The sequence below is a fragment of the Abramis brama genome (assembly GCF_963993115.1).
Source record: "Abramis brama genome assembly, chromosome: 21".
Lineage (NCBI taxonomy): Eukaryota > Metazoa > Chordata > Actinopteri > Cypriniformes > Leuciscidae > Abramis > Abramis brama.
The window spans coordinates 14,176,874-14,191,355 of NC_139983.1; the positions used below are offsets into that span (position 1 = coordinate 14,176,874).

At 36.1% G+C, this 14,482-nt stretch overlaps 1 protein-coding gene across 1 annotated transcript in view; it reads right to left on the reverse strand.

Annotated features, from left to right (window-relative positions):
- LOC311072038 (uncharacterized protein) overlaps positions 1 to 13,694 on the reverse strand; it is a 46,293-nt gene extending 32,599 nt beyond the window's left edge. The window contains exons 1-19 of the mRNA XM_084096741.1: positions 13,343 to 13,694; positions 11,841 to 12,041; positions 11,641 to 11,745; positions 10,753 to 10,848; positions 10,538 to 10,642; positions 10,245 to 10,361; positions 9,952 to 10,056; positions 9,630 to 9,740; positions 9,097 to 9,216; positions 8,890 to 9,009; positions 8,771 to 8,800; positions 8,498 to 8,524; positions 5,864 to 7,396; positions 3,941 to 4,108; positions 3,670 to 3,735; positions 3,075 to 3,107; positions 2,954 to 2,986; positions 2,722 to 2,769; positions 2,598 to 2,645 (exon numbers count right to left, since the gene is read on the reverse strand). Of these exons, the coding sequence (XP_083952867.1) occupies positions 2,598 to 2,645; positions 2,722 to 2,769; positions 2,954 to 2,986; positions 3,075 to 3,107; positions 3,670 to 3,735; positions 3,941 to 4,108; positions 5,864 to 7,396; positions 8,498 to 8,524; positions 8,771 to 8,800; positions 8,890 to 9,009; positions 9,097 to 9,216; positions 9,630 to 9,740; positions 9,952 to 10,056; positions 10,245 to 10,361; positions 10,538 to 10,642; positions 10,753 to 10,848; positions 11,641 to 11,745; positions 11,841 to 12,041; positions 13,343 to 13,361 (3,085 nt within the window). The 5' untranslated portion in view covers positions 13,362 to 13,694. The remainder of the gene's footprint in view (positions 1 to 2,597; positions 2,646 to 2,721; positions 2,770 to 2,953; positions 2,987 to 3,074; positions 3,108 to 3,669; positions 3,736 to 3,940; positions 4,109 to 5,863; positions 7,397 to 8,497; positions 8,525 to 8,770; positions 8,801 to 8,889; positions 9,010 to 9,096; positions 9,217 to 9,629; positions 9,741 to 9,951; positions 10,057 to 10,244; positions 10,362 to 10,537; positions 10,643 to 10,752; positions 10,849 to 11,640; positions 11,746 to 11,840; positions 12,042 to 13,342) is intronic.
- Between the last annotated feature and the right edge of the window lie 788 nt (positions 13,695 to 14,482).

The following is a 14,482-nucleotide window of genomic DNA, read 5'->3' on the forward strand; positions in this document are numbered from 1 at the left end:
AAGATGAATTGAGGATCGAGTATTATATGTGACAGGCTTTTGCTGCAGCAGGTGACCTAAGTAAGGAGGTGAACGGCCGAGAAGGGTCTTGTAAATGAAGGTGAACCAATGAATTTTTCAGCGATTGTGAAGGGAGGGCCAGTTAACAGAAGAATATAGTGCGCAGTGGTGTGTATTGAAAGGAGCATTTGTAGCAAACCTGATAGCGGAATGGTAAAGAGTGTCAAGTTTTGATAGAGTGGACTTGCAAGCAACCCTATATATAGTGTCTCCATAGTCTATGGGTAGAATGGTCATTTGAATAAGAGTAAGTTTGGCCGATTTAGTGAAAGAAGAGTGGAAACCAAGCTTGGCCTTGACCTTAGATTGCAGCTTTGATATGTGGATGGAGAAAGAAAGTGAAGTTTCCAACCAGATGCCCAAGTACTTATATGCAGTGACTTGTTCTAAAATAGTCCCATTGCAGGTGGTGATGTTAAGGGCAGGAGGTGGCGTAGTACCCTTACGGTAAAACCACATGATTTTTGTTTTGGAGGTATTGAGAGTGAGTTTGAGTTGTGTAAAGGACTGCTGTAGTTGGAAAAAGCTATCTTGCAGGATAGCCTGAACAGCATCTGGGGAGGAACCTGTGGCATAAAGGATTGTATCATCCGCATATAAGTGAATGAGGGAATTACCAACTGCCTGGGGAATGTTATTAATGTAAATTGAGAAAAGTGTAGGGCCAAGAATGGAGCCTTGGGGGACACCCCTGGTGACCGGGAGGGAGTGGGAGAAAAGGTTTTCAAATTTGACACGTTGAACCCGGTGAGAGAGATAATTTGAAAACCAAACCAATGAGTGATCAGTGACACCAATGCTGCTAAGTCTGTGGATGAGTGTGTTGTGGTCCACGGAGTCAAAAGCCTTTGCAAGGTCAATGAATATAGCAGCGCAGTGTTGTTTGGTATCTAACGCGGATGTAATGTCATTAAGTACTTTAGTGGTAGCTGTAACACAACCATACCCTGATCGGAAGCCAGACTGTGCCCCAGAGATGATACCGTTCACATTGAGATGACTGATTAGTTGTTTATTGACAAGTTTTTCCAGAATTTTAGACACACACGGCAAGATGAAGATTGGCCTGTAATTGTTTAGGTCAGCCTGATCACCGCCCTTATACAGAGGAAGCACAACAGCTTCTTTCCAAGCAGGTGGAATCTCGGCTGTATGAAGGGAGAGATTAATGAGGGCTGTTAGAGGAGCCGCAATGACAGGGGCAGCAATTTTAATGAAAAAAGCGGCAAGATCATCTGACCCAGCTGCTTTATTGGTGTCCAGAGCAGTCAATTCCTTCAGGACTTCCCCCACTAAAACAGGCCGGATGGAAAAACTGTGAAGAGGTGCTGCAAGGCTGCAGGTATTAGAGGCTGCAGGGGTTAGCAATAAGGTTTAACGCCTTGGAAACAAAGCCAGAATTTATGAAGTGGTGTAACTTGTGGTGTAACTAAGTGGTGGTCTGTTTGTTCAGGTGTAACTTTGCAAACCTAAGCCGTGCTGCCATGTTCTTTTTAGAGAGGAGCAGCGTTCTCCTGGCAACCCTTGCAAACATGCAATACCCATCTTTTGTAATTGTACTGCCATGAACTTTAACATTTAACATGTTAACTGAGATCTGTAGAGTCTGAGATGTAGCTCTTGGGTTTTTTGCAGTTTCTCTGAGCATTGCACGGTCTGACCTTGGGGTGAATTTGCTGGGACATCCACTCCTGGGAAGACTGGCAACTGTCTTCAATGTGTTCCACTTGTGAATAATCTTCCTTACTGTAGAATGATGGACTTCAAATTGTTTGGAAACGGCCGTATAACCCTTCTCAGATTGATGGCACCAACAATTGCTTCTCTAAGATCATTGCTGATGTCTTTCCTCCTTGGCATTGTGTTAACACACACCTGAATGCTCCAGACCAGCAAACTGCCAAAACGTCTGCTTTTATAGAGTTGGTCACGCTTGCTGATGATCAATTAATCAAAGACATTTGATTAGCAGCGCCTGACTGCTACTTACCCTCTTCATTCCTATGGAAGCCGTAAGGGTGTACTTAGTTTGTCACCCATGGCTTCTCCATTTTGGCCAAGTTTTTGTTAAATAAACCATGACACAGTGTAACATGTCATGTGCTGTTGTTCATCTGAGGTTGTATTCCTAATTTTAAGACCTGCTAAAGACCAGATGATTTTTTATTATGTCCTGATACATAAAACCATAGAATTCAAAAGGGTGTCCTTTCTTTTACACATGACTGTATATGGTGTTGTGTTAGACAGTATTATATATATATAGATATATATAGACAGGAACTGAGATACATTTGATCAGGATTCTCTGATGAATAGAAAGTTCAAAAGAACAGAATTAATTTGAAATAGAATTTTGGGTAAAATTCTTTAGTTTCTTTTGATCAATTTAATGCGTCCTTGCTGAATAAAAGTATAAATTTCTTTTTTTAAAAACTTACTGAACCCAAACTGTACAATGGTAGTGTGCTGTGCATAATGTACTTCAATTATGAATTTGCTTTATGTGTGTTTAGCAAGAACACACAACACAATACCTTTCTTAGATGGTGCTGGTTTGGTCTCTTTTTTGGCCACTTCAGCTTCTGTAAATAAACATTTACATTGATTTCCTGTTAATTTAAATTTAACCGAAAATCACTTTCCCCAAAAGTCACATACCTTTCTTTACAGTGACTGCTTTGGTTTTGTCCTTGGCAATCTCAACATCTGATACAACAGATATTAATGCAGTTGTGGATGAACTGGCAGTTATAGACATACACATAAAACACATCCCAGATCTGCAAAGATTTCTCAACCACTAGAACTGAGCTTTCAGGTCACCCCCTGATTACTGTCTGTTAGTAGCTGGTATGCAAACACTATAACTGATGCTTTGAATCTTTTTTACCTTTGGTTTTGGCCATCTTCTTAGTAACATCATCTGAAAGACAACATAGGGAATGAGGGTATGAGAGAAACAGCGGATTGATTGTGTTGTGTTGAAAATAATCACAGAATGCGTTGAATACCTTTCTTAGCTGGTTTAACCTTTTTCTCAGGTCCTGTGCAGATGAAATTGTACACATTATATCGAATTTTGTAATATTACATTTTGTAAACATTTTTGGTGTTTTCTCTTTAGAATCAGGCGGCTTTGTAAAGGGCAATTCACACTAAACCAACAGATGCTAACCAACGGCAACAGACACTTCGTTGGTTTTTTTTCAGACCAGTGTGTTTACCCCTATCGCCATCTGTTGCCAATGGTCGGTCGATTGCCGATTTAACTTGTTGAATAAGAGTTTGTTGGGTCTTGGAACTTCTGAGAAGTGACAAACTGTAATTTGCTGATTGTCCGTGTTAGCCAGCATTTGTCTGTGCAGTGTGAATTGGCCTTAAATGTGACATTAAATGATCATGACACTCCATATAAAAACTACTGCAGCAGTACATCCTATAATTATTAAAAAAGGTCAAATATTGAAAATATCCCAATGGGCTATAGCTGCAATATGTAGTTTTTTTTGTTTTTGTTTTTTACGTTTCATTAACCCTCAGACAGTGTAATGAAGAAAGAGAGCTTTATTTATCTATTCTACTGGTGTTAGTACATCATTTATGTACCCGATTCTTTCTTTTTTAGAGGGGGTTCCTCATCCACTTTAGTCACCTTGACCTTTTTGTCCTTTTCTAGAACACATAATATACATAGTACAAGTACATCATCTTTTGAACAGGTGCAGGGTTTTACATCTAATCTATAAAAAGCAACTCTATTGGAGTACATCTTGATCGTAGCAGAATATAGACTTTGAGTACAATCTAGATGTGGATGTTGAGCTTTTTACATATGAGAAGTGAAATAAATAAGTTAAATATGTTTTATCAGTCTTACCTGTTGGTTCTTGAGCCTTCTCCACTTTGGATTTTTGTTTTCTTTTAACTTTTTCTATCTCCTTTTTGTCATGTTCTTTTTCTTTTTGCCTGACTTTTTCTACTGTTATATTTATTTGTCGTAGTGTTATCTCTTCCTCTTCATCTTCACCCTTCTTTTCCCTCAAATCTGGAATAAAAGAGAAAAGATCATGCATCACATTTTTTTCTCATAAATTGCCGTTTTCATTCTGCACAAGCACTATATTTTACGGTGTGCAAGCACTGAAGAAAACAACAAACCATTCACCTTGAATGATTTTGTATATCTCCTCTCTAGCTTTTTTCTCTTTGGCTTCTTTCACTTGTTCAAGAACTGAAATCACGAGTAAATGTTAAATGAGAGTTACATGTTTTTAACATCCATATGATTAATGAACAATGAGAATTAGTGCATGAATTAGTGCACTGTAAGTGTGTCAACATTAATAGTACTTGTAAGCAGCAAAGTGGTTGTCAGCCATGTTATTGCGTTAGATGACTAAATGAAATGAATAATGTATAATGTGTGAGTTAAATAATTAATTCTCTTAATGGAACCATTTAGGTAAGCAAAATAAAAGGCTTTGTAATAATTATATGCAGCTTTTTTTAGTTATAGTTGCATTTGTGTGCTTTAATCAACTTTAGTACAAAATTATATTCTACACAATACTTAATAAACAAGACTATTTTTCCTAATGATTTGATCTATCTATCTATCTATCTATCTATCTATCTATCTATCTATCTACAATGTCTATCTATCTATCAACCATGTACAACAACGGAGCCTGTTAGTGAATCCTCCAGCAGCTTTGCTCCTCTTTTAAGTATCTTTCCAGAAACAGAGGTGAACTAAAAGCAACAGTGAATGCAACTTCATCTTCATCCACCAATTTGTTGTTCTTCTCAGTCAAAATTGTAAGATACTAGAGATAACACACTGTTTTTCAGAATATATGCAATATCAAACAGTCAAGAGAGCGCTATTGCACTGAATATCACTGCAAAATACAGACATATAGCTTGCAACTGTTGTGTTAAAAAAAAAAAGTTAATATAGAGTACAGTAACTGATATTTTTAGATGCATTATGGAAACCTATGTAATTTGTATGGTCAACAATGAGTATTGTTATTATAATGATGAACTGGCCCAATGATAATTTGTATTAGTTACAATGATGTGAACCATAGAATTCAAACATTACTTTAAACACTGCTTGGCCAGTCAAATTATTGGACCAGAACTATTGTAAATTTGGTGCTTTTGATGACTTTTCAATTAACTTAAAAGGATATTCACACAAAACTGAAAATTCTGTCATCATTTACTCATCATCAATTTGTTCCAAACCTGTATGAGTTTCTTTCTTCTGTTGAACACAAAGGAATTTTGAAGAATATGGGTAACCAAACAGTACATGGGCCCCACTGACTTTATGAGGAATAAATACTGTGTAAGTCAAATACCGCCAACTGTTTGGTTACCGACATTCTTCAAAATATATTCCTTTGTGTTCAGCAGAATAAATAAATTCATACAGGTTTGGAAAAACGTGAGGGTCAGTATATGATGACAAAATTTTAATTTCTAGGTGACCTAGCCTTTCCCTTTAAATATCACGTTATTTATACAACTGCAGTTAATACATTATCATTATTTTAGGGTGCAGTTATAAGAGGAATAGGAAAGCATATTTATAAATAAGTTAGGATATCAGCTAACAGTGATTTTTAAACAAACAAAATAATAATAATGAACATCCTGTTTATTTTAGTGATTAATTTTCCATTGGTAAGTGATTTAAAATTAGTTTTTAAGGTCATCTATTGAGATATTGGTTGCCACCTATCAACTATCACTTTTTCCTATTTGTTAATTATGCAAAATTGTTCGATACCTTTGTCAGACTCTTCATGAAGATCCTTGTGTGCTTCTTGGTCGTCTGATGCAATGGAATGACTTTCAGATGTTTTTCTCCTGCTCAGGCCTCTTTTTGTGTCATCTCTCTTCCTGTCGTTGTTATTGTTATTTTCATCATCTCTGTCAGTGACATCGTGTTGGACAGTAAGAAGGACAAGCTCCTCTTCGTCATCATGGTCATCTTCACCAGCAGTGATAGTTTGATCAGACTCTTCAATCTCCTCCTTTAAAACCTCAACCTCATCTTCATCTACCTCATTCTCCAGGTCCTTTGTACTCTTTTCAGCATCATCCTCCTTGGCTTCCACTTCTAAACCAACCTTACCGTTGACTTTGTCATGATCATCAAGCTCTGACATTTCCTCCTTTTCCTTCAAACTTATGGTATCTGGAGTAGCTTCAGCCAATTCAGGTGGCTGATCTTCTTGTGCCTCTTTTTCATCTGTTTCAGGTTCTTCTTCCTCATCTATGACATCAGAAGTGTCTTTAACCATTTCAGATTCTTCATCCTCCTGGGGATGAACACTGGGGACATCATAAACTTCCTTTACATCTGTATTATCTGATTCAATTTTGTTTGTAACATCAGAACGATCTTCTGCTGTTTTGATTGCTGGTTCTTTAGTTGTTTCTTTCTCCTCTGTAACTGCATTATCTGAGGAATCATCAATGTCTTCTGTCACATTTGTAGCATCAGAGGATATTTCAGTTGATTCATCCTCTGCAAAATCAGATATATCTTCAATCTTTTCAGTTGATGTTTCCTCATCTATGACATCTGGCATATCACGAGGTTCCACCACTGTAACATCTCCAATATCTTCAACCGTTTCAGTAACTTCTTTCTCCTCTGTAACAACATCTGAAATATCGTCACTGTCCTTCACATCTAAAGCATCAGAGGTAATTTTGGTTGATTCATCCGCTGCAAAATCAGAGATATCTTCAATCTTTTCAGTTGCTGTTTCCTCATCTATGACATCTGGCATATCAGAAGGTTCCACCTCTGTAATATCTCCAATATCTTCAACCGTTTCAGTAAATTCTTCCTCCACTGTAACAACATCTGAGGTATCGTCAAGGTCTTTCACATCTGTAACATCTGAGGTAATTTCAGTTGATTCATCCTCTGCAAAATCAGAGATATCTTCAATCTTTTCAGTTGATGTTTCCTCATCTATGACATCTGGCATATCAGAAGGTTTCTCGTCTGTAACATCTGCAATATCTTCAACTGTTCCAGTAGTTTTTCCCTCCTCCGTGACATCGGAGGACATTTCAACATCTTCAACTGTGACATCAGTGTGGTCCTCAGCCGTTTCTTCCTCCTCGCTAACGTCCAAGATAGCTTGAGCTTTTTCAGTTTTATCTTCAGCAGCTTCCACCTCACCATGTTCCTCCTCAACCTCTTTAATTTCCTGTTTAGTGCTGTCTGTCTCCTTCCCTGTGGATCTCATGGCAATGTAGGAAGCATAGGTAGGGTCCTGTTTTTTGCCTAGTATTTCTGCAACTGTTTCATGAAGTCATTTTTCAATTCAGGTTTATGACAGAATTGAGCTCAATTTGCAGATAAAAACACATTTAGCAATTTACGTACGAGACATTACAGGTTGTTCTGATTGGAAATTTGGTTACACTCATTACATCACATTGATGACTGTGACAGTATGCACATGTTGCACCCTGACAAAAAACTTCAGTTGAACCATTTATAGCCCTTTCTTCAAAACTCAATACTTATATTTTGTGACTCTTTTTAACATTTAGATTTATGCATTTTTTAGAGGCTTTTATCGAACGTGACTTGCATTGCATTTAAGGTATACATTCTTTTCAGCGCAGCGACTCCAAATGAAAATTCTTTCTTTCCACAACCTCAGCTTAAAGTCTCAGGGCATTAATATTGTGAGTGTCACAATATTCTTTCAACATGTGCCATACCAGTGGTGGTAAGAACTCCTACATGCTTTATGTTTGTGAATATCAACTGACGAATGTATCACAGAAGGTTAGACGTCGCACTACACCGCAAGAAGGGGGCAGGAAATCAAACAGCAAGAAATGCATTTGACATAAAACTTTTTATTTTTGTATTTGGTAAATATGTCATGCACCTCCTTTTAAAACATTCTCGAGAAAGTAAATGCAAGCACTTTTACATAATATAAAGTACATAATATGAAGTACTGTGTGAGAGAGAGTGCATAACATTCACACAATAGTACAGACAGAAAATATAAATGACAATCATCCCTGTATGCAGTCATGCAGGACCTTTTCATGCGCCATATTACATAACCTATAACACTGTTTTCTAAAACGCTCCAATTAATGGACGGAAACATGGTAAGACACAACAAAACTCTGCATAAAGATGAATGTATATGGGATGACGACGAGTCAGGAAACTATATCATTTTAGTCAATTCAAGATCTTGCATATGTTACATAAAAAACACCTTTTCACATGCTCTCGTTCCTTTCCAAATTAAAAGTCCTGTTTATTAAGTTTTTCAATGCTGTTTTAGTATTGATCAGGTTTGAGTACTAAAGTTAGTTTTGATGTTAATCTATAGCTTTTATGTAAATTAAATAATGTGCAGTTACTAACCTTTTTCCATAGGTGGCAGAAATTCTCCTGGAGAAGATTTAGGAATATTGTTTGTTAAAAAAAAAAAAAAAATATATATATATATATATTTTTTTTTTTTTTTTTTTTTTTTTTTTAAACAGTGAGTATTGTTGACATCTGGGAACTCACCCATTGTCAAAGCAAAGAAACCTTGTAATGCAACATGCAACTTTATGTTTCAACAGAACAGATGGCAATAGAGAGGCCGAAGTTTCATAGTGCAGCAACAAGTAAATAAATACTGACACAAACCTTTTCGTCTTATTACTTGTGGCGTTTCATCTGAAACAGAGAACAATAGGGATATTTAAAGAGAAATGTATTTTTTAGATACAAGCATATAATTGTGATGTACTTAATAATATGGATACCTTTGTCTTCCATGAGCATGTTTGAGAGGTAGGCCAGCAACATATCCCTCCTGTCAGTAAACTCCTCAACAGTGTCTGTGACAACTTTCATGGGATCAAAGCTAATGTCAGAAATACCAGCTGGGGAAAAGACATAATATAACACAAATTAAAATTGTGTTGGCAAAAAACACAATCAAATTTTTTGAGCTGATAAATGAACAATACCTTCGTCCCCTGCAAAGAGACTGGAGAGGTAATTAGAGACAGTGTTCTTTATGTCTGTGGCCTCCTCGACAACAATTTCAGCCAGTTCCGTGGGATCGGTGCTCATTTTGGGAAACCACGCTGAAATATTGAAAAGGTGCATTTATTTGATCTTTATACATTTTTATATATATATATATATATACACATACACTACCATTCAAAAGTTTGAGGTCAGAAAGAGCTTTTAAAGAAGTCTCTTATGCTCACCAAGACTGCATTTATTTAAATAAAATACAGTAAAAACTTTTTTTGTATATTTTAAAAATGTAATTTATTTCTGTGAATTTTCAGCATCATTACTCCAGTCTTCAGTGTCACACGATCCTTCAGAAATCATTCTAATATGCTGATTTGGTGCTCAAGAAACATTTTTTATCACAGTTGAAAACATTTGTGCAGCTTATGCAAATAAAAAAATATCTTACTGACCCCAAATTTTCAAACAGTAGAGAAGATTATATCACTAAATGTCTAAAATAATGTGAAAATACCTTCAAGGTTTCCGAATATGGTTGAAAAAATGGTCCTGATCCAACTTAAAACTTGCAGAACTGCTTCACTCGCCAAGTCTGTTGGATAAATGATCACTATATCCAGGACGTCTATAAAGCGTGGAAAGCATTAAACAGAAATCAGTGACTGGCATGAGCAGCTGAAATCATGGTTCATTGAAACGCTCCAATATGACTAATTATTTCTTTATGAATGGAATCAGTGGCAATTTCAAATGTTGATTGAAACATGTACTGAGTTAGAGCACATCATGAGGTTTTGATTGCATGTCAGCCCTCAGAACAACAACAATGTAGGTACCTTCAAAAAAGTGGAATATGTAGCCCACTGGGGATCTGATCCATTCTGTAACCTCATCCAATACAGTGCCACCAAGTTTCACTGTTTCAGTGATGCCTGTATCCCCTGATTTAAAAAATTAATTGTTTTATTGAACAATCCGACCAATTGCTGAGGATCAGTGCTTATTTTGGGAATTCACACTGGAATATTGACAAGATGCACCTTAGCCTATAGATGATTTAGATATCATGATGAGTGTATAGGCTATATATAGAATAATGAGAAGAATCAATGTTGGTGCTTTGCGGTACCTTCAGTGCCCCCGAACATGGTTGAAAGATACTGTGTAATGGTCTTGATCCCACTTAAAATTTGCACAACAGCTCGACTGACCATATCCACTGGAGCAAGCAATATATTCAGGATGTCTATGCAGCATGGAAAGCATTAAACAGACAATTAATGGTGCATCTGCCATGCTTAAATATAACTAATAATTTATTTTTACCATGTTCTTGAGTTATTGTACACAAGTCTCTGATTGCATGTCAGCTTCAAAAACAACAACGGCCACATATTTCAGCATGATCAGTAATGCAAGTACCTTCAAATAAGTGGAATAAGTAGCCCACTGGTGATCTGATCCATTCTGTTACCTCATCCAATACAGTGCCACTATATTTCACTGTTTCAGTGATTACTGTATCTCCTGTAAGGAAAACAACATATTAAATATAACATAAGCCTATGCTAAATAAATATTGTTTTAAACTGCTTATGAATAATTTTTAAAGGCCATAAATGAATATATTTACATACCATCGGCACTAAATATTCCTGTCAGATAAGAAACAGATGAATCAGCAGCTAAACTAATAGCTTTCTTCGGATTGAATATTATTTCTGTGATGGACTCTGTATTCCAAATAAAAGAGGAGATAATGGCATAAAAAAATACATTTTTAAAAACATCAACAACTATATATATATATATATATATATATATATATATATATAATATTTATCAAAGGATTGGCTTAGTCGAAATTAAATTCTGTCATTATTTACTCACCTCATGTCTTCAAAACCAGATTTTATTCTTCCACAAAACAAGTTTACTCGTTTGCATGCAATTACAATGAAATTGGCTTTCAAACAAGCATCATAAAAGTATCAAAAAAGTAGTGAATATGACTCCCGCGCTATATTTCAAGCCAAATTAAATGTTTGTGTGAGGAAGAGATCAAAATCAAAGTCATTATTCTCTGGCTTCCGCCTCATTTCGCTCTCATTCATTGGCGCGTTCACGTGACAAGACCCAAGGCCGCTTCATGAATGAATCATTCTTTTGAGTTGAATATTTTTTAGCGAATCGGTTGAAACGGTCTGAATCGTTCGCGAATCAGATTGATCTGATGCTCGTGTTTAAGATTCAACTATGTGTGAATAATGACCGTCTGTTTTCCACACAAAGCAACTGTATACCTTTAGAAGACTTTAAATATAGCACGCTAGTCATTTAGACTACTTGTATGATGAGCTTTAATTGTTTTGCACCCTTTTTTTGAGGACTGAAAGCTTTAGCCATTGTAATTGCACTGAAAGGAATAGGCTAAACTATTCCATCAGTAACAAATTACCGAATTTAAAAATCAGAAAATAATTATAGCTACTAAAATAAACTAGTTGTGCACTATGAAATCATACCATGAGCATCATTAAACACATCATTCATGTGGTTTATCTTGTTTTCAATGCCTTCAATGGCCTTGTTCACTGCTAACACTGGGTCAGAACCAAAATCCTGGATGCCTAGAGGAAAACAGTTTAGAGTGAAGCCAACAAATCAAATACCAGCACAAGTAGGCTAAATAAAATAGGAACTGTGAAAATTATTTAAAACTCACTTGCAATCTGATCGTCACTGACAAAGTCGAACATGACAACACCTGCTATTGACCAAGAGATCAGAAGTGTGAGGATGACAACCCATTGTGCCGGGCGATTCATGATTCGTAAAACTCCATGGCTCCGGGCCGTAAGAGAGGCTGGATGCACTGCCCTAGCCGGAGCATCTACAGCAGTGGGAGGGATGGACTTCACTGGACCTGGAGTCACATGCATGAATTTTACACATATACCATGGTCTATAGCAAACGTTGGAAATAGGCCTACTTGCTCCTGAATGTCACACAGGAGAAAATGTTAGGCTACCCATTGGTTGCTTGCTAAATGCCTATGGTATTAATCTATTCTATTGACTATGTCTACATATTTTTTCATTTCTATATAAATACAGAACCATAATGTCGAACTGATATTTGTTGCAGCTGTTCTCTTACGTTAAGTGCAGTCTAGACACTTCTCCATCTTGTGTTATTTTCTCCCTGCTGCTTGAGTTTGATGACATCATGAACTAAACAAAGAAACTATCTAACCAAAAGTCTTAATATTGTAATTGTCATTGCAAATATCAACCATGTTTGCTAGATTCACCAAAATATGACACACTAAGTTCAAAAGTTTGGGGTCAGTAATGATTTTTGAAAGAAGTCTTTACGCTCACCAAGGCTGTATTAAATTGATCAAAAATACAATAAAATCAGTAATATTGTGAAATATTACTTTTCAGCATCATGATCCAGACCTCAGTGTCACATGATCCTTCAGAAATCATACTAATATGCTGATTTTCTACTCAAGAAACATTTTTTATTATTATCAATGTTGCATACAGTTGTGTTGCTTAATATTTTTGAGGAATCATGTTTTGAATGTTTTTTTTTTTTTTTAGGATTTCTTTGATAAATAGAAAGTTTGAAAGAACAGCATTTATCTGAAATATATATATATATATATATATATATATATATATATTATGGTATTAAATATGTCCTTACTGTCACTTTTGATCAATTTAAAGCATCCTTGTTGAATAAATTGTATTATTTTCTTTAAAAAAAAATATATATATAAATATAAAACCTTTGAACGTTGGTGAATGTGTGTTCGTTTAAGCATTGCCCTGAACGAAACCTATTTTTAAAATCACCAATAAAGTTCATAAATCTAACTAAATCTACACACTTCAAAGGATATGAATAAATCTGAGTTATAGACTTCTCTGTATTAGTCTTGAAAATGTTCTGAGCTACATAAATGCCATGAGTACAGCATATGCCTATTTATTTCAACAGATTAAAATCAAAACATTAAGATCACAACTGAGCTGTTAGTTCAGTTTTATATAGCATCACAACAGCATTTATTGTGGTTCAGTGTTTTATTATTCCATGTTTTATTATTCTGATTTCTGAAATATTATAATATGTATTTTTGTGTATTTTTATTTGTTAAACTCTGTCTGTCATTCTAATGCAAGAGATCATGAGTACAAAACCTGCAGTACCTTTAGTTGCCTGAGCCATGGTGTAATTCTGGTGGTTCTTCGGCTGAATGTCCTTTGATTTTGCTTGTGTAATCTTATTTTGCGGGTTTCACCCAGTTGATGTTAAATCCAACTCATTAAATGATGTTCCTCTTTGTTGTCCCATCCAATCCAGGGGTGAAACCTCACAATCTTGTGAGAAAAGTGGGATGAGGGTTTTCAAAGTGCCGGAATTGGGATCATGGCTGTGGGAGAATGGGATGTTAGGTCAGGGACGTAAACAGGGGAGTTCAGGCTCAGGCAGGGGGCGCAGCAAATAGGTGCTGGTAATTTAGCCCATGTTATTGGTGCCTCACATGGGTGTGGGACGGGAAAAGTGCTGGGGTGCTTCAGGGTAACCATATCCATTGCAAGCCTGGTTTATTCTTAGACAGTGTAGGGTTTACCAGCTGCACTCTCTCTGGCCTTTTTAGGTGGTAGGGGGTGTGAACTGCTGGGAGCAAAAGAAAAGTTGACAGTTGCATGTTCACAGACTGTAAAGTCATTGCTTTTTGGTATTTCACATCATGTAATTCATTTAATACATGTCATTGCTGCATAGTATGTAATATTGCATCTCTACAGTAATTTACCCAATAATTTGTTTCCAAACTGAAGTGTTTATTTAATTTAGACTAAATGGTATTGGGATCTATTACATTTTATTTAAAATTATTCATGCTTCCAATTAGCACTCTTTATTTAAATCTCACTGCATACGGTTTCATTGGTGATTTCGTAGAACAGATCTGAAATATAGAGGCATTACTCCTATTTTTAACTAGGGAACAACAAACTAGCTGAGATGTGGATCTGTGGCACGGATCGACATGTTTTGGCTGGAATGCAGTGGCCCTCCGCTGGACATGAAGGGAATTACAGAATTGCAATTGCTGAAGGTGGCAGCAATATAGAGATGAGCACGGACATGTTGCTGCCTGCTTGCAAACATACAATTGTTTTAATTGATTAAAATGATACACGCATTTTAAAATGTACTTTACTGTTTGAGAGTTTGGGGTAAGTTTTATTTAAAAAAAATGAAAAATAAAAATATTTTCTATTCAGTAAGGATGCATTTAGGCCTAATTGATCAAAAGTGACTTTTTCAAAAAAAAAAAA